This window comes from Cheilinus undulatus, linkage group 21 (genome assembly GCF_018320785.1).
Source record: "Cheilinus undulatus linkage group 21, ASM1832078v1, whole genome shotgun sequence".
In the NCBI taxonomy this organism is placed as follows: domain Eukaryota; kingdom Metazoa; phylum Chordata; class Actinopteri; order Labriformes; family Labridae; genus Cheilinus; species Cheilinus undulatus.
Window position 1 is genome coordinate 33452947 of NC_054885.1, and position 18792 is coordinate 33471738.

General features: G+C 38.4%; 3 protein-coding genes across 5 annotated transcripts in view; 2 read left to right on the top strand and 1 right to left on the bottom strand.

Annotated features, from left to right (window-relative positions):
* prkcab (protein kinase C, alpha, b) overlaps positions 1–9351 on the bottom strand; it is a 191653-nt gene extending 182302 nt beyond the window's left edge. For both annotated transcript variants that reach the window (XM_041777820.1, XM_041777819.1), the window contains exons 1-2: positions 9069–9351; positions 8727–8758 (exon numbers count right to left, since the gene is read on the bottom strand). In XM_041777820.1, coding sequence (XP_041633754.1) covers positions 8727–8758; positions 9069–9235 — 199 coding nt within the window. In that variant the 5' untranslated portion in view covers positions 9236–9351. The remainder of the gene's footprint in view (positions 1–8726; positions 8759–9068) is intronic.
* On the top strand, positions 3236–8470 carry LOC121503418. The gene is made up of 5 exons (XM_041777822.1): positions 3236–3395; positions 3489–3547; positions 7111–8185; positions 8264–8308; positions 8384–8470. The coding sequence occupies exons 1-4, from the start codon at positions 3373–3375 to the stop codon at positions 8274–8276; spliced, it is 1170 nt and encodes a 389-aa protein (XP_041633756.1). The 5' UTR covers positions 3236–3372; the 3' UTR covers positions 8277–8308; positions 8384–8470.
* Positions 9352–11029: 1678 nt separating the features above from the next.
* The window catches only part of cep112 (centrosomal protein 112), a 211097-nt gene continuing 203334 nt past the window's right edge, over positions 11030–18792 (top strand). Inside the window, exons 1-4 of one of the 2 annotated variants that reach the window (XM_041816932.1) lie at positions 11030–11098; positions 11509–11614; positions 11818–12008; positions 12237–12400. In XM_041816932.1, the coding sequence (XP_041672866.1) occupies positions 11515–11614; positions 11818–12008; positions 12237–12400 (455 nt within the window). In that variant the 5' untranslated portion in view covers positions 11030–11098; positions 11509–11514. The other variant, XM_041816933.1, reaches the window with a different exon arrangement.

An 18792-nucleotide genomic window follows, 5' to 3' on the forward strand; every position in this document is an offset into this window, starting at 1 on the left:
TTCCGCAAATTTAATCTCCCCCCATCCCATATTTCCTCTTCCTCGTTAGATCGTGTTATTTGTTTCCATTTCAAAGCGCCTTCCTGGCAATCTAACCTCACTTTGACCTCAGTAATCCCCGCTATAACTCCTCCCGTTTTCATCTTTGTCTCCCTCACTCCTCACCCCTTTCCCTTGCCTTTCTCCCCGGTAAGCTGCCACAGTATCAGATGTCTGGAGAGAAATGTTACACGAGCAAAGATGGTGGCAACTTCAGGGTGTTGATTTCAGGGTAAACAAGGTTTCCCGACTTCACGTAGGAGCTTTAAGTCAGATGTATGTCAGATGGAATTAAAGGATTGCCCATCAGAAAGTGTTTCACAGGGATGTGGTTGGTGCAGGACGATCCCCTGAACTCATAAAGTTAAAATTTCAATGGCAAGGCTATACATGAGACAATTGTCTATGCTTTAACCACTTTTAACCATTTTAAGGCCAAGTCCACACACATCAAATTACATTTTAGGTGACTGAAAAGAGAGCTTTGAGAAAACTTCTACATAGTAAAGGTTTTCTAGAACATAAACAACGTTAACATTGCTAACAGGGAGGCACACCATTTGCCAAAACTGTTAAATTCTGATGTGTTGGCACCAGAATTACAAGTCTGTTACACTAATTATTAACATTTTTTATCAGTTTAGGCCCACAACCCAGGCCAAACCCTTCATTTAAACTGTAACGCAGCTGCCCACCCCTACTGTGGTTGTTCTTGACGACTGTCCCGCCGCCACAGTGATCTTTAACCTGATATCAGCGCTAACTGTTTTAGCACTGTTAGCATTTCCTGGGAATAGCACAGTTTAGCATTAGTTTGATCTAGAAAATGGGGATAAAGTTGTTCAGGTTAGACTTGCATGCAAACAAAGTGTTAATGGACAGGTATGTGGGCATTAATTAAGAGGACTGAATGTGGTGCTAGCACTGGTAATGTTAGCCACATGTCAACCAACTTTGCATCATTACCATGTGGCATTGTTTTACTGTTGCAGATTGAAGTTGGTTTGCAGAATGACTGAGTGTATTTTACTTTATACTAGACAGCTGAATGGAACTGAATCTTGTGTTAAATTTGATGGAAAATTATATGACTAGGAACACCTCTAGCTAGGATTGCTAACTTGATTTTTACACCTGAAGACACCCGGGAGAGCTACAGAGGTCTCTAACACTACGTTTTTGAGAGGAGTCTGGTTGACAACTGAAGATCTCGATGGCCCATCTTGCAGACCAGTACTGTGAGACGTCGCACCTGTCACAGAAATACGCGCTTTAAAAATAAAATAAAATTTAACTTTCAGTAAGGTTAGGGTAAAGTTAAAAGTTAAAAACATGATCAGCAAAACCTGATTACCAATGAAAAAGTTGAGTAAAATACAGGAAAAATGTTCGTCTTCCACGAAAACAACCAAATGTGCCAAACAAAGCTTATGTAGCTTCATTAGCTATGGTATGTAGATAACAGAGCTACATAGCTAACATAGCAAAAGCTCTTGAAGTTCATGGTTAATACTTTTGAAAACCATATGACTTTAGCTATGTTAGCTAGATAAGTGATGTAGCTGTGTTAGCTTTAGCTACATTTGCTGTAGTTCATTTTATTATAGCAAACTTAGCTACAACAGCTTACGTAGTAATGTTAACTACTTCAACTTTATTTTCCCCTTAGGGAAATTTGCTTTGCAGTCAGGTAAAAACATGAAACATGATGAACACAATCACACAAATTCAGACGCAACACCAAAATAGATACGCACAAAAATACCTTGAAAGACAACTGAAGGCAGAACCATCATTACATTTGTAGTTAAAATAAAATGCATCATAACAGTTCATTTTTATAATTTAAATTTAGTTGTGTAATAGCTTGAGATATGAACAAATTTTTCATCCTGTTCAATAGTACATAGCTAGCCTAGCTATGTAAGCCTTAGCTACACTTGCTGTAGTTTATTTTACTATAGCTAACTTAGCTCCATTTGCTTACTTTGTCATGCTAACTTTGTAGCTAGCATAGCTATGTTAGCTTTAGCTAAAGCTAATGGAGCTAAAGCGACCAGTTTGAGTATCTACTTCTAAAATGGGCCTATTCATAATCAATCACTTTTAGAGCTCTAACTGAAAATGCACTGTACCAGCCAATTACAGCATTTCTGTTCTGAGAGAGTCTCACGTTAGTGGTTTTCTACAGTCTGCAGCAAAACTGTCTTGGCTTTTTTGAATGTAAAAGGCTGTTGTTTTCTCTGAATGAGCTGCTCCATCCACATAGTGAGGGACAGACTACTGTTGATAGCTCTTTATTCCATGCAGCAGTGCTTTTTTTGCATGTTCATGTGGACAAAGATGTTTCTGAGAAGTTCCCATATGTGGACAAGTTTATTTTTGCAAATAAAAGAGGAAAGCCTCTGTTTTCATAAATACTCATGCACACACAGACTAGGCCTAAATGTGCACAGGTTATCATTTTTACTAGGGATGCACAGTATTATCAGTCTCTGCAGATACTTCCCTAATATGTTAAAGATATATTACTATCAGCATCAGCTGCTGATATCACAGCAAATATATCATATTCAATATGATATATAATATATCAGCAAACATATCAGTAGTGCATTTCAAACATCAGACTTAAAGACAACATATCCTTATGTCCTTATACAAGACTGAATAAATCAAGCTTTGTTATCACTAAATTTGCAGCAGTTACTCTGGAAGTTGCTGATATTTTGCTTTAGTGAAATAACATGAGAATAATGTGAGAGTTTGTAAAATATTCACATGATGAAACAGCAGGGCATTGCTAGTGTTCATTAATTAAATACTTGTTTTTATTAAATGCATTAAATTCACACATTTATGATGTGTTTATTGTGAAAGCTTAAATTGCGATGAGCTGCAGCCCAAGCTGCATATAACCAAACAGCTGATATGGCTCATAACTGCCCATTTTAAAACAGGTTTAGTTCAGCTTCTACCCCCTTTAAAAGCATGTTTTTATGAATACTCTTAACTCACATGGGTCATCTCCTAACTTAAAAAAATACATACTACTGGATAAATGTGGACAAATCACACAAAGATATTTGCAGAGAAAGCATTTCCTCTGAATGGATGTCTGCTGTTGTCCATCTGCAGCACCTGATAATGAACTTGCCTCTGATTGCTCAGTGTGCAGCTGTTCCTAATGATGCTCATTTAGACCTGCAGTGCTGAAAATAAGGAGACACGTCGGGGTTCATGACAGTCATGGAGGTTACTCTTTAGTCCTGTTGGTCCCAGTCAGCAGTTTGCTTCTGAGAAGTGCAGGGAGCAGCTTTTCAGCCAACAACCATGGCTCTTGGACTCCTTCTACTGTGAGTTTAATTCCTTTAGTGATTTCCTGAGCACTTAATTTGTTTGAACAGAGACTTTAATCAGGTCTATTTCCTCTTTTGCCTCTTCTGCAGCCTCTCCTGCAACTGTTTTATCCTATTTGATGGTGGTGCTGCTCTACCAGCTGTGAAAGGTAATGACTTTTTTTCATTATGGCTGTGCAGTTGGTTGCAATATATCCATTATGGTGATCAGAGTATCTGCAATAAAACCCTGAAAAAGACAGAATTTCAAAGTATTTTCTATAACTTAGCCCCTATTTTTCATTCAGCATGCTTTGGTTTTACTAACTGAGGTAAAATGGACTTGCTTTTCACCATTTTGGTGCAGTCAGATGAAACTCAAGATGACTAAGCTAATGTCTTCTTTCATTAAAACAAGCTTCTTTCTTTTATCAAGCTCAGACTTTTTAGAAAAATTGAAATCCTGTGACTGTAAGAAAACAATTCATGCCTTTGTAACTTCAAGGCTGGACTACTGTTGTTCTTTGTACTCTGCTTTAAATTTGTCTTCTTTGCACCGTCTGCAGCCTTTACAGAATGCTGCCACTTGTCTTTTTACTGGAAAAAAAGGAAGCACTGCAATAAAACTCCTATCTTGGCTTCTCTTCATTTGCTTCCTGTAAATTTAAGATTGAGTTTAATATTTTATTGATAGTTTTTCTTTTCTAGCACTATCTTTTCGAGTTTACTTTGTGCATTTTCAAACTCCAGCTTATGCTCAGGCCCACTAACCAGCTGCTTTTAGAGGTCACTAGATCATAACTGAAAAACTGAGGGGATCGAGCCTTGCAGTGGTTGCTCCCAAGTTATAGAGCAGTCTCTCCTTCAATATGAGATTTGCACACTCTATTGACATTTTTAAATCAGTGCCGAAACCTGTTTCTTTTTATAGGCCCTCAACTCTAATTATCTTTCTCTTCTCATTTCTACCATCATCTTATACTTTATATTGAACCGACAGTCTTTTATCATTATGTTTCATTATTTCATCTTGATTATCTTTAAATTGACATATTCCTTTTTCATTTTAATTGTTCTGTTTATTGCATATTTTTTCTTTTCACTTGTTTTTGTTTTGTGGGTGCACAGCAAGTTGGTGAACATGCTTAAAATGTGCTGTATAGATAAACTTTGACATGTTTTGGAGTCTGACTCCCCAAATGACATTTCATCATCAGTGCATCAGTTTTTTTCTAAACTACTTTGGCTTCAGTAGACAAGCGTGGCAAGCTCTAATATTGTGTAAAAATGCAGAGGGCAGACTTGTTTACTGATCATATTCACTTTTTGGTTTTATTTGAGTGTTATTGATATCACAGCATGGAATAATGCATTACAATTGGTGCTGAACGATTCTGGAAAACATTCTATTTGCAATTTTTTTTTCCTCCAATATTGCGATTTGATATGTGATTATTCCTCAACTTTTATTTTTTAACAAGGGCTGAACAATCATTTAAAATATCTAATACTCATGATTTTGATTTGTATTGCAAATAGGATATGAATTGTTGCATTGAAGGTTATGTCATTTTCATATTTAATAAGAAAAAAGTACAAAAATGATTGTAGGAATTTTTTTTGGAGACTATTCTTAAGATTACACTTGAAGGGTTGCATGATATGTCATACATAACATCTCTGCTGCTGCAAAAAAAGAGACTGCTTTTTTGACACAAATTTCAGGTCAAAGAAATATTGCTCCTTCTCGATTTGAAAATTGCAGCAGGCCAAATTGCGATTTAATCTAATTTTCGATTATTTCCCCAGCCCTAATTACAATAATAATGCATGATTTGGTAATATGATTGCAATTATACCAGTCAATACTGCAATTATGATAGAATACTTAAATAGTATTTGGTCTACTTGCTTGGAAATGCAGAGAATAATAGTTTTGTAGTGTGCATTTCTCAACTCAAAACATCAAAATATTGATTAACTCATTGAGTGCCATTGACGTGTATATATACGTCATTTAAAAAATAACGTTTGAGTGCCATTGACCTATATATATGTAAAAGTGTTTTTTCAGCGGCTGGCACAAGGGGGTGCTCTCACGCTCCCTGTGAGTAATTTTGGGGCTTCTGGGATACGTAGTCGGAACACTACAGTCGGAAGTGACGGTAGATCAAACATCAGAGGTGGAGACCCTGGGGTCAAAGAGCAGAGCAATCGTTACGGAGGTAATCTAAGCTAAAAGTTCTAACTTGGATGCTGGAAGAAACTTGAAACTTTTGCCTGAGAAATGGCTTACTCACTGAAACCGACACTGAACTTAACGACAGCGAATCCAGGGATCAGATCATTGATCTGCCTCGGCCTGCAAAGAGGCTAAAGAATGCCGCAAGGTCTCCCCCCGTGCATCGGAGAAATAAGGCAGCCTCTTGCCAACTGGATGCATACAGCGACAAGCAGGAGAGGACGTTGGCATATAGGGAGGTCCCGTGGAGGCCGTTCAGTTCCAGAGTGTGAATGGCATGACAGTGACTGGAAGCATTATTTATTTTACAATAAAATAACACTTGTAATACAATTTTCAGATGTCTTTTATGTCATTGAAGACAAAATTATAACATTCAAATCACTGTTCTGCTTGACAGACTCTTTCACAAAAATGAATTTTTCTCAGCTTTCTAGAAAAAAAGTGGTCTTTTAGGTGAAACTAGCCTCTATTCAACTTAAGATAAATCAAGAATGGAACAAGCTACAAATGTTTTTTTCCATGATGAAATAGAGATTCTTCTTTCATTTGAGCTATTTGGTGTTTTTAGAAATCATAGTACAAAATATTCTGTGGGTCTTGAAAGATGACTCAAAATGGCCAAAAACGCTGGGTCAAGCAACTTTCCATTTATAAAAGGGCTGGCACTCAATGAGTTAACATAAATACAAAAATGTAAGTTTTTACAAGGGCTGTCAAGATTAATTGCATTAATCAGGAATGATTAACATCCACAATTAGTCCCCCTGCAGCCACAGTGATGCAAATAGATCCACCACTGCTCCTTAATTTCATTTCTTTCTGAAAACTCAAACAGCCTGGTGGACGAGTTATCTGCATCATGTGTTGTCAAACATTTACTTTTTTATTGTTCACAAATTTGTTTAAAAATCCATAAGTTATTTTTTTGGTGGTGAAGTCCATGCTGACATCTTCAATCGGCTTAACAGCTCTGCATCCAAACAGGAAGTCAATTACCGTTATTTAAGATGGTAGAAAAACCCAAAATCACAAACTGTTTGGAATGCAAAATCCCTGCACTTTTCAATTGTGATAAACAGTGTGATTAATTACGATTGACTACAGAAATTCTGAGACAAATTGCAAAAAAAATTGTAATCTTTTGACAGCCCTAGTTTTCACAGTACTGCTTTCAAAATACTATCAGCACCATAAGTTTTTCTTTTTTTGTTTTTAATAAAGGTATTTCTTCAAAGCGCAATAGTGGGACTATTATAAACTTAAATGCCTCTCAGCAGGCATTTTTATTTTATCTTTCAAGTACTGCTTAAAGTAATTGCAGCCAAGCAATTATATTTGCACAGCCTGGCATCGTGATTGCAATTACATTAATCATGCAGCACTTTCCCACATTATTTTTTGCACTGCTCAAGCTTGTTATTGATTACAAAACTGTCCCCCCTGGAATGTTCATTGCTTCTTTTTTGATTTTTTTTTTTTCCCCCAAAGGTTATGGATATCCTTACATGCCTGATGCACATAACATAGGTGATGATGCAGACGACCAAGTGTTATTCTCCACAACCTCTGATCAGAGTGAACTGCAGGCCTCAAACAACGAGCTGTCCAGCCCTGTGCACACGAGCTACAACAATCCTCCAGCAGAGCAACAGCCAGATTCGGCCCCATCTCACTCCTACATACAAAGCCCCACGTTTAGCTATCAGCCGGGGGATGCAGTGGAGCCTCAGCCAGACCCTGTCCAACCACAAGCCCCAGCCTACCAGGAGCCAGCAGCAGACTATCCCAGCTTTTATGCAGGCCAGCCTGAGCCAGTTAGCAGTGCCTATGAGGATAACTCTGTTTATAGTCAAGCTGTAGGCCACTCAAAAGAGACTCCCCATCTAGTCTATGAGCATGTAGAACCACCTATGTATGAAGACCAATCCAGTAACACCCCCCATCTGGTCTATGAAGAAGTCTTTCAGTACTCTTCTGAGCAAGCAGAACCGCCTCTTTATGAACACCACTCCAGTAACAACCCTTATCTGGTCTACGAAGAAGTCTTTCAGTATCCCTCTGAGCATGCACAGTCACCTCTTTATGAAGACTACTCGGGTAACACCCCCCATCTGGTCTATGAAGACGTCTTTGAGTACCCCTCTGAGCGTGCAGAATCATCCGGCTATGAAAATATTCACAGTCAAGCCAATTACAACTCTCCTTCACATGAGCAAGCTCTGCCCATTAATTCACTAGGACCAAGAAGCTTCTTTGGAGGACTCAACTTGAACTTTGGCCAAACAGACAAGCCAAAACACAATAAGATCACATGGCGCCCGCCAAAACCAGCCTTCAGCACCAAAAAGGTTTCCCATAAAGCACACAAACCACTTGCTCCTCTTCTACTGCCATCCCACACAAGCGCTATAATCCAGTCCAGAAAGACCCACAAGCAGCCCCGCTACTTCCTCTCCCACTTGAAGCACAAACCAGAGTTCTCTGCTCTGAAGGCTCTAAAGTTGGAGATTAAACGCCCAGCACTTATCAAAAAAGCTGCACATAAAGTTTTAAGACCTCAAAGGTATGACAAACTTTCAATCTAAATGCTGATTTTTAGATGTTCCTCACAGAAATGATGCCTAAAAAGTTGATCTTTCAGCACCAGGTTGTAACCAACATGGATATGATGCACCAAAGTTAACAGGTAAATGCTTCATGTGATTTTTTTTTTTCCCCCCAAGAAATTGGACTGCAAATTCTAACTTTTGCCTTCTTCCAGGATGAGCCCTTGGAAGAAAGAATCCCAAAAAGATGCATTCTCAGTGGGATTTGCCATATGAATTGAAATAAAACTTTTAAAATCCAAGGCATCTGATTTCATTTTCTTAAGACAGGGTTTAATAGAGGCCTAGCCTGCCACATTAAATGCACATAACCAAAAAAAAAAAAAAACTAGAAGGAACAAGCAGTGCAAAACTTTCCACTTTCAGTGTGAGAAAGCTGTAACCCTTGACATGTTGAGCCTGGTACTTCAACCTTAGCCCCAACTGCCTATCAGTAGGCTGCAGCCCTATTGTGTCTTTGCAATAAAAACGCACCAAACACACATGCAAGAGGTTTACCTTGGCATTGAAATCCTTGTTTCCCAAATCCCCTGCAAGAAAAAACAAAGAATTACAAGGTTTGCATGTTTAGGTTAATCAGTATAGGAATTCTTAATATTTAAAAGCTTGACATGTCAGTTTTTAAGTCCAGAAGCTTCAGCAAGCTTTAAAATTAATGCACCAAGTAAAAGGGTAGTATATCAAATGTTTGGAGTATTACAAATACTATGTGCATGCTTTCAAGCTTGCAAAGCCACACGCTCCTCCTCAGCAAGCCTAAATAATTCTGCCATCAGCCTAGTGAAAGTGAATGGCAAGCTGCCTGCATTAAAGAGGGAGGTGTGCATGAACCAAACTTACCATATGAAGTCCGTACAATGGCTGCAGAACGTCGGCTGCTTAAAGAACCTCGCAATAAATTTGTGGTTTTTTACCTCGTGCACGTTTTTCTGGCGCAAAGCACCTTTGCGGGCGAACCGATTCCCGACCCCAGCCGAGTCATTATAATGTAAAAGATGGTCAGCCATAACGGTGGGGCTGGCAAAACAAAACAAAAGAAAAAATACAAAGCCACAACTTCCGTTTGTCCGATACGTGAGAGGTTCTGCTCTCCTCACAAGTGGTGTTTGAGCAGCTCCTGACACCGCGCACGCCTCCCCTCTGCCTGAACTACAGCTGAGCTGAGCGCTTCTTTTTCATTCAAAGTGACGTCATGAAGTCTGCCTTCACGTGCCGTGGGAAATATTCAATTTAGTTTCAGCTCTTAATTAAAAACAAACGGGAATCTATCAGCGGTGTCTCGCGCTGTGTTATGACACCAGAAATACTCATCCACCTATAATGTCAGTTAGTGCTAGATTAAGAAATGTTATGAATGGTCTGTTAACACTTTTACCTCACTTTTTTTAAAGATGAATGAACTAGAGCGGCAAGTGCATCCGCTCATCGCCGTCGATATTAGAAATGAAAGGTGTTGTGCGCCATCTTGTGGACGTTGCACGGCATTGCAGCCTGAGACTAACCCCAGCAGAGCTAAATTAGACAGCAAGGACATTTTTTAAGCTCAGTATAAAACACAAATTCCAAAAAAGTTGGGACACTGTGTCAAGGGTGAAGACAGAATGCAATGATTTGCAAATCTCAAACCCCATATCTAATCACAATAGAACATATCAGATGTTGAAATGCATTTTACCATTTCATAAAAAAATATTTGCTCAATTTGAATTTGATTGCAGCAGCATACATAAGAAAAGGTAAGGCCAGTACAACAAAAGGCTGGAAAAGTAAGTGGTAGTAATGTAAACAGCTGGGGTAGCATTTTGCCAGTATTTGCCAACATGTCAGTAACATGACTGGGTATAAAAGGAGTGTTTTAGATCTTTAGGTCTTTCAAAAGTAAAGATGGACAGAGGTTCACCAATCTGTGACAAACTGTTGTGGAACAATTTCAAGAAAATGTTCCTCAGTGTAAAATTGCAAAGACTAAATACCCCACCATCTACAGCACATTATGTTATCAAATGTTTCCGAGAATCTGGAGAAATCTCTGTGCGCAAGAGACAAGGCCAAAGGTCAGTTTAGGATGCTTTAGGCCCTCAGGCATTACTGCATAAAAAACAGGAGTGATTGTACACTTGAAATCATTGCACTGGCTCAGGCACACTTCCACAAATCATTGTCAACTGTCCTGCCTTAAGACCAAACAGTATCTATAACAAATTGCGACCCACAACTTAAAGAAAAGTTAAGAAATGTATGTTTATTCAGTGAATTATGTCACAGTTTTGATTTTAAACGGAATACAGTATACGAGTGAAAAAAGACAGGAGAAAACTAACATGTTTAACACCCCATCTCGCCGTGATTACAGAAAATCTTTTGGCAATTTGACAGAGACTTTGAGGAAACACCTCGTCATCATCGTGGGAAAAGCAGTTTTGTTATTGCTGAATTAATCAGAATATTTAAAAAATATTTAAATTGATCATTTTTTATGACAAAACAGAATAAAATTAAAATGTATGGATGAATGTCAAAACATGAAAACGGACAAATAGTCTGAAATCTTGTTTCTGATTTCAGTCCAAAATTAATACAAAAAAAATAAAATAAAATAAAAAAAATAAAACAAAAAACACCCAAACAAATAAAAAAAGTTGCATTTCTTTTATAGTTAAAAATATATAAAAAAAGAAACGACCTGTATTTTCCTTTTGCTTTTGTTGTTGATACCGACAAATCAGACGGTTCGACGTACCTTGGTCCTCGAGGATGCTAGAAACAGTGTGCAGTTGCTATGACAACGAGAGAAGCATCGTCGCCGCGGAAAGCGGATATGACGTGAATGAGGACGTCGAGGTTTTGAACCGTTTTGAGCGGCGAAATAAGTACTCATGTTATATCTCTTTTAAGACTTATTTTACAGTTTTTGAAAATGATTTTGCTGCATATCTGTTGTTCGTTTGTTTCCGGAAGTTTATGAGGAACACGAAACTCTCCGCGTGCGTTTAACTCGTCAGCTTTAGCTTGTTTGCTATCGTATGTTTTGCTAGCTACTGACTCGGTCTTGTAGCATCTGTTGTAAGTTGTTGACATGTCATTATAAACTAACTTAACATGACACTAGACTACTCTACCTGTTTCATACATCTTAATCTGTCTATAAGTTGTGTTTTGACTGCGTGTAGAATTCGGGTAACATTATAATAACTATTTAGCTCACGTACTATTGTTATGGTAAAGCCAACTGGAAAAACCACCTTTCACCAGTCGCTGTAACATAATATCATTTTCTCAGGTCACTATGAGTAAACATGAGGACTCATGGGATAGGTTGGACACTGAGTTTGACCACTTTCTTCTTGACATGAAGCCATATGTCCTCAAACACCCCAACAAGACAGGTGAGCTCAAACAACTCCTGTAGTATCTACATACAATACATGAAACCCCAGATGTAACTGTGAAAGCAAGCTCTGATTTGTGCTCGTCATTCTTCAGTCTATGGAAATTTACGTGGATATAACAACCCTCAGGGCTTAACTACCTAGATAATACTTTGATTGAGCTATATCATATTTTCTTTTTTCTCTACTACAATCCTCAGAGCGCCAACGGTGTGCCACATGGATCAAGAAGTTGTGTGACCCGGCTACATATGGTTCAGGTCTGATAGGCCGTAAGAACCGCAATATGTATGCCCGGTTACTGCTTAACATGCTCAAAAGAGGGGTCCTGGAGCTGCCTTTCACAAGTAAACCAGAACCTGGGGCCCTAAAGACGCTCCCTAATTATATGGTGAGGCTTTGATTATGATGTAGTTTCGACAAAACTGTTCCATTTTAAGCCACCGAAGCCAATAAACTTTTGAAATGCTGTCTTTGTTAGTTTTAAATTCTCAGAAACTTATATGAGTGGCAGCTGTAATTAACTAATATATTTTAGATTATAAATAAAGCATAACAATGCACTACTAGACCAAATTAACACAATCCATTTCTCTTGTTTTTGTTTTTCAATTCGTAGTTCATCTACTACGATGACCCACTGACTGGTCGGGCTGAACAACACAGCAGTTCAGGACTGCCTGAGTGGGTGACAGGAGAGCTGGGTGGCTGTACTGATGATCCTTTGGCTGTCAGCCACCTAAAGGACAGAACTAGTTCCACACCTATTGCAGCTCATCACAGGTACATTTCACTGCTTGTTACATGTGAACATTAGTTAAACATTTACTATTTACACATTTTTCAATAAATTTGTTCCATAATTTGAAAACATTGAGATACTTTGTTATACAAACAAAGTTATTAGCTCTCCTATGAACATTTCATTTTAAGAATTTCCTAAGTATTATTAAAAAAAGCAAGGAATTTTAAACAGCTTTTCCAAACATCCTAGTTTTATTTTGTATGCTTACATTATTTTACTTTGCACACAGAAACAAAGTTATTTAAAAAAAAAGTCTAAGGTCAAAATTATTTCCACCTCTGGTCACCATGCTAGTCACACACAATGCAGTGGGATGGCATCCCATTCTTCAACCAGCATTTGTTGCAAGAGAGGATGGAAAGGCCTGTCAGCAGCACAACCACATTGGCTGACTTGCAGGGTGAAGAATGAGATGCCATCCTACAGCAGTGTGTGACCAGGCTGGTTACCAGCATGAAGAGGTGGCAGGCTGCTATGGGTGCGTATGGTTCTTCCACACACTACTGAGGCTCCTGTTTGTTAAATGGAAAAATTGGTACATTGAAAATATGTCTTGTTTCATCATCCAATCCACTGAACAACACCGAACAAGAGTAAATGGTAGTATAAGCTGTTGTGGCATTGGCAGAGAAGATTTGGCAAATTTTTCATGTGTGCAACTCACATGCTCAGCTCTGCTGCTCATCCCACAAATGCATGATCCTTACAAATGTGGCACCATTTTAAAGGGAAATAAACAGCAAAGAAATAATCTAACAAACACAAATATACTTACTTTTTATGCTAAGTTTTGTTAAGCCCCTACTTCAAGCTTTGTTACATTTTTTTTAAATACTGTTATATAAAGCTCACAAAGGCAAATCACACATAACATTTCACTCAGATACGCTGTCATGTCACACAACACAAGGTGTAATATTTCTTCTTTAACCTAAATTCTATCAAAATACCAGTTTGATACATTTTTTTGCAGCAGAGATGTTATGCCCTACACACCACACAGACATTCGAGTGTGAGTTTTTTTAAGTAATGTGCAAAAAATCAAACTCTCCTCGTTTTTTAAAAAATTTTTCAATCAAAGTCATAAAGAGATAAAAATGACATTCCCTTGATTACAACCGATTATATCGAATTTGCAGTATGAGTCAAAAATAATCAGATATTTTTTACAAAATCCTTCAGCTTAAGATTTTTCTTTTCTTTTCAACAAGTTGTTGGATATGGATTTCACAACCAAGCTAGTAACATGAATCGAATCAATATTTTGACCTCTGTTTCACTGTGAGTCAACACCTCAGAGATGGACTCAAAGCTCACATTCAGTCATTAAAATCCTCTTTTGAAATCCTTCACATTTTACAACCAGTAGTGACGTGTGAGCATTTTATCTTAAAGTAGAGCCCTCCTGCTTTGCTCTAGCTGTTGACTCAGCCTCTCTTATGTTAAACTTTTTTGTTTGATTCTGAAGAGGCTACATATGTCCATAAAATATTTATCCAAGCATTCTGTTTTGATGTTCTTTTATTAACCAAAAACATTGGACCTGACTCTAGAACTGGATACACACAGCTTTCATGACTGATCGCCCATCGTATTTGCTCAGTTGCTCTATCTTAAAAAGCCAAAGACATTGCTGAGTACTTGCATCAGTCTGCATGAGCTGTCCATTCTGACTTTTCAAAGAGATGTGCTTGAAAACACCACGAGACAAGGATGAGGAACCTCCTGTATTCTCTCTCCAGCTCTTTTTCTCATCTTCAGACTTTTTCCTGCCGTTGAACCTGAGGTCTGACTCCCACACAGGGAGGAGGAAAGTAGAGAGGAAGACTGCATGGCTCATTAGCTTGTTGTCTGATCCTTAAATTGTTTTATTTAAACAATTAAGGCTTGATGCCTGGAACATAAATACATGTATTTGTATTCACCCTGCTTTATTAAAACAGCTCTACTAAAGCTAATGTGCTGCTCAGGTGCACATGCATACACATTCATGCATATAAGTCGTCTACATGCCTCTAAATCATCAGTCATCGTGGCTTGCTTGAGGATATTTCCTCTGACTTCAGGCAGTGCAGGGGCTCACTAAAGCAATGCTAGTAATGGCTCAGGGTTTTTCATTCCAATTAACAAGGAAAGGCAAATCAGAGCCCAGTGGCTTGATATGCTCATTAGCATAATAAAAAGAGAGCACTGTAAGTGTGGTAAAGAGAGCTTAATATCCACCAGGGCACTGTGTAAAAGAAAGTACAGGCCCTCTGCTGCCATATTTAATTCAAATTTCACTGTCAGGGCCTTTTAGAGTGTTTGATTTCTGTAAAACGGTCATTAGGATTTGTCTTTACATGTTATTCATTACTTACCTTAGGTAAGAAAAAAGCTTTTCCCCTACCAGCAGGACACATATTAATTTTTGTTTTAATAAATGACCAAAAGTGGATTATTATCTGTCATGTTCAGGTTGTGAGTTAAAGGACTGTTGTGTTTCCAGGCTTTTGTTTACTTTAATGATATTTACCAGAGGCCATATGCTTGAATCAGTGAAATAAACAGCATGGGCATTTCTGGCTTTAGAATACAATACCATTACTTGCACTGACGTTTTTGTTTGTACCAAAAAAAGTCATATTATGTTCAGAATAACACATTTTTTGTGATGACCTACAGAGACAGCAGAACATCTACAGCATTAATCCACTGTTTACCCCCCTCTGGGTTTCTATCTCTGATGTGGTTTTGAATAAGTATACCCTGGGCTTGTCCCCTTATCTTTCAGTGAACACCAATTTTATTTCATAAAACAAAAATAATTTAGTCAGGACCACTTTGTCAAGGAACACACATGAAACGCAGTTATAAATATGTTTCTTTATTAGCAGTTATTAATTTGCACTAATATCTGTTGTTAATATTTGGCGTGTGGCTGTTCTGGGATCCCCATGTCCTTCCACAAGCCTATGTGGAAAGCATCAAGCAGGAACAGCTCACGTTCCTGCCTTCCTGTGCATACAAGGAAAGCCTGAGGCAGGGAGAGAAGCAGCAAAAAAACCCAAGGCAGAGCAGGCATCAGTGACATCAGAATGACACCGATTAAGTCAGAAGCAGAATAAAGAAGAAGCTGGGGTGGAGGAGGGTTGCAAAAGCAACTTGCAGAGGGAGCAGCAAAGCTTTGTTACAGTGTCATTTGTTACAGTATCATTTAGCAGATGCTTTTATCCAAAGCGACATACAATTGAGAGCAAGAACAACACAAGCAAAGATCTAGACAAGAAGAAACAGCGTTCTTAAGTGCCACAAAATGCTTCAAGTCCATTTAGATGCAGGTGCCATGCAGTGTTAAAGGCAATGCACATGATGTATAAAGGTTGCTCTAGCTTTGCCAGGCCAGTGCAGTTTAAATATGTCAGAATGAGAGTGATTAGCCAATAGTGTGATTTGGGTGAATCAGCTGGCTGTCAGCTAATGAGGACTTGCGTGAGATCAGCTGATCTCAATTATGTGGCAACACTTGACTCTGTGGCCTGCCTGAACTAACGCTTTAAAGTGGTTAATTAAACTGGCTGAAACACAAAGGTTGCAACCATGATCGTCAACTTTCCAGAAATGTAAAGCAGTAGAAAGCCCTTCTTGCCCACCAGGGGGTAATTTCATGATTGCTTGATAACATATGATAGCTGTGAATAGAAGGAATGGCATCCATTACTTTTCCTCAGAGTACCCCAGTCACCTGCTTTCAGCAGTAAGTTCACACACCATCCATCAGCTAATAAGATGCCAGTTAGTCTGCCTCAGTACTGTTTGATACAATCGCTGAGACCGAGGTGGAAGAGGATGATGATCAATCAAGATAAAAACAGAAAAAGGGCGAACAAACGAGCAAGAGGAAGGACTAGAGTGAATATTAGATATGCTTGTGCACATTTGCGAGAGCTTCATGAGACGTTAGACTGTTAGTCCAATACCCAGCAGGCTATGTGTCTGTTGGAGGATTGCAATCTAATGTTGAGCTGTATTATTGTCAAAATGCATTGTTATTTCATGTTTAGGAGCTTTATCAAGTGTAGAAAGTCTTCTAACTCAATTTATGTGTCAGGTTTGCATACAAATGAATAGACATAAAATAAATCTTACATCAAAAAGTTGTCAGCTTTCAGGTCAGCTAAAGATTGGAGCCTTAGAAATCTTTCTGAACTAGCTTGTAATGAAAAACTCTCTTCAGTGCAGCTGTTTAGGCTCACTGACATCATTGCAACAGTTGAATACACATATACCAGACAATGGGCTTTAGACACTAGCAGAGTCATATTGGTACTAAATGTGGTATTAACAGTGTAGCTTGTCTATGAAAATGTTTTGCTTTTTCATTCTGTCAGCAGGGAGGAATCAACACTCTTTGTGTTTAATGACAGTCCAGTTGCCCTCAGTGACCTGTAGACCCATGGATGTCAAACACACCAAACCAAATTGTAAAGCAGTGCTGCTTCTAACTATCACTGATGTGTTTGAATGAATGGTATACTGTATCTGTGTTATTAGAACATAATGTAACAGGTTACATTACTGTTGAATTCCAAAAGCATGACTGCTGTCAGAAAGACAAAGTTTTCCCTCCCCTCTCCTATAGGCTAAGTGGATAGAAGGGTTTTTATGGGGAGCAGACTGCTGAGTACCATAGTGTCTGATTGGGATAAGACCATGAAAGACGCTCAGATCACAGGCTAACGTCCTGATGGAGAAAATTAGCTAGGCCAAGAGCCCTTTTATGTGTCTGTCTCATTTAGATAAGATTAAATGGAAGGAACTCGTCTGACTTCCTCCGTGTGATGTGGGGACGTTTGATCTCTGTCTCACTCTCCATTAGTCAGGTGATGGGCAGGGCTTGTTTTAGCCCGTGAAATCATCCAGTCCAAGTTTCAGAACATATAGACAAAGTTGGGATGACTTTTTTCTGACATTTTGAGATGTAAACCCTGCTTAAACTTGAATCTCTGTGTGTTTGTGTCATTTAGCAGATGCATAATCATGCCTCATTAGTCTGAAATGCCCTGAGCAAATTCCAACATGCTTCCACTATTGCTCTGCTATTCATACTTTAGCCACAAGATAGAGCCACTGCTTTGTCTAACGCTTAGACTGAGACAGAGGAAAACTGGGAGAACATTTAGTGAGTGGAGCCAGGGGGGGTCAAGAGATCACACAAACCAACTTTGGTGTTCAGTATCTATAACCAGTCTATCTTTTTTAGCCACCTTGTTTTGAGAAGAGCATAATGATGAAGACACAAGGGAAAAATCAGTTAGTGTGGGTCGTATTTGACTTGTTGACTTAGTAATTAGCTGGTGCCATGTTCACAGGTGAAGTTTGTTTTTGTGACTTCTCACCACATATCCGACAGTCTGTCTTTCAAAGCTGTGGAAAATGGACAGAAAATCTCATTTCAATATTTTGTAGCTGGATGGCAAATGTGGCTATTTATTCTGGTAAGAAGTAACAATAGGTTGTCACAATCCCAGAATTGTAATATTTGATATGATTCTTGCAAGAATCAAATACTATTTAAACCTGATTAATACAAAGAAAACCAAAACAGAAGTCCTAGACACCTGATAATGACCCAATGTTGACTATCAACAATTGCAAACTGCTACACTTTAAGTTGGACAAATTCACTGACAACATTTTCATGTATTGAGGTTGCCAAAATGTCTGTACCCTTATATGGTGAGTTTAAAAATGATAAAATCTTAGTTGTTTTAGTTATTGGTAGCATCAAAAAGGAAAGAGACTGGATGATATTCAGTTCTACTTTCAACCAAAACGAGAGAAAAAACTGTCTAAATAAGGGGTCAACCAGTTTGGGTTTTTTAGGGCAGATACGGATTATTTGTGGTTCATGAGAGTGATAACTGGTATTTGGAACCAATATGTAATTATTATGACAAATAACATGTACTTAAAGTTACAAAAGTATTGCATGATTGAAAAAAATTAGGAAAATAAAGAATTTAGCACTAGCTCTGTCGCGATGAGAGATTACTCAGAGCAACACGGTATCAGCAGAAAAACAGGAAGTGTTGCCTTTACTCACTGTGTGAGTGGCACTCAGGCTTAAGTGTCGATTGGCTTGCACTTATGTGACATCAGCCAATCAGATAGTGTTTTGTAGGGGACAACTGGAACTATGGAAGGTGAAAATAAAGCCAGAAGGAAGATACATCTTGCAGTGGAGTTGCTCACCTTCTGATTAATTAATTCTTATTGATTATCTGTAAAATAAAGTGCAGATACAGATGCCATATTTCAGCTGTCAAATATCAGGCCTAATAATCAACAAGATAAACAGTCGGTCTGTTGTTTAAATTGTACAAATGT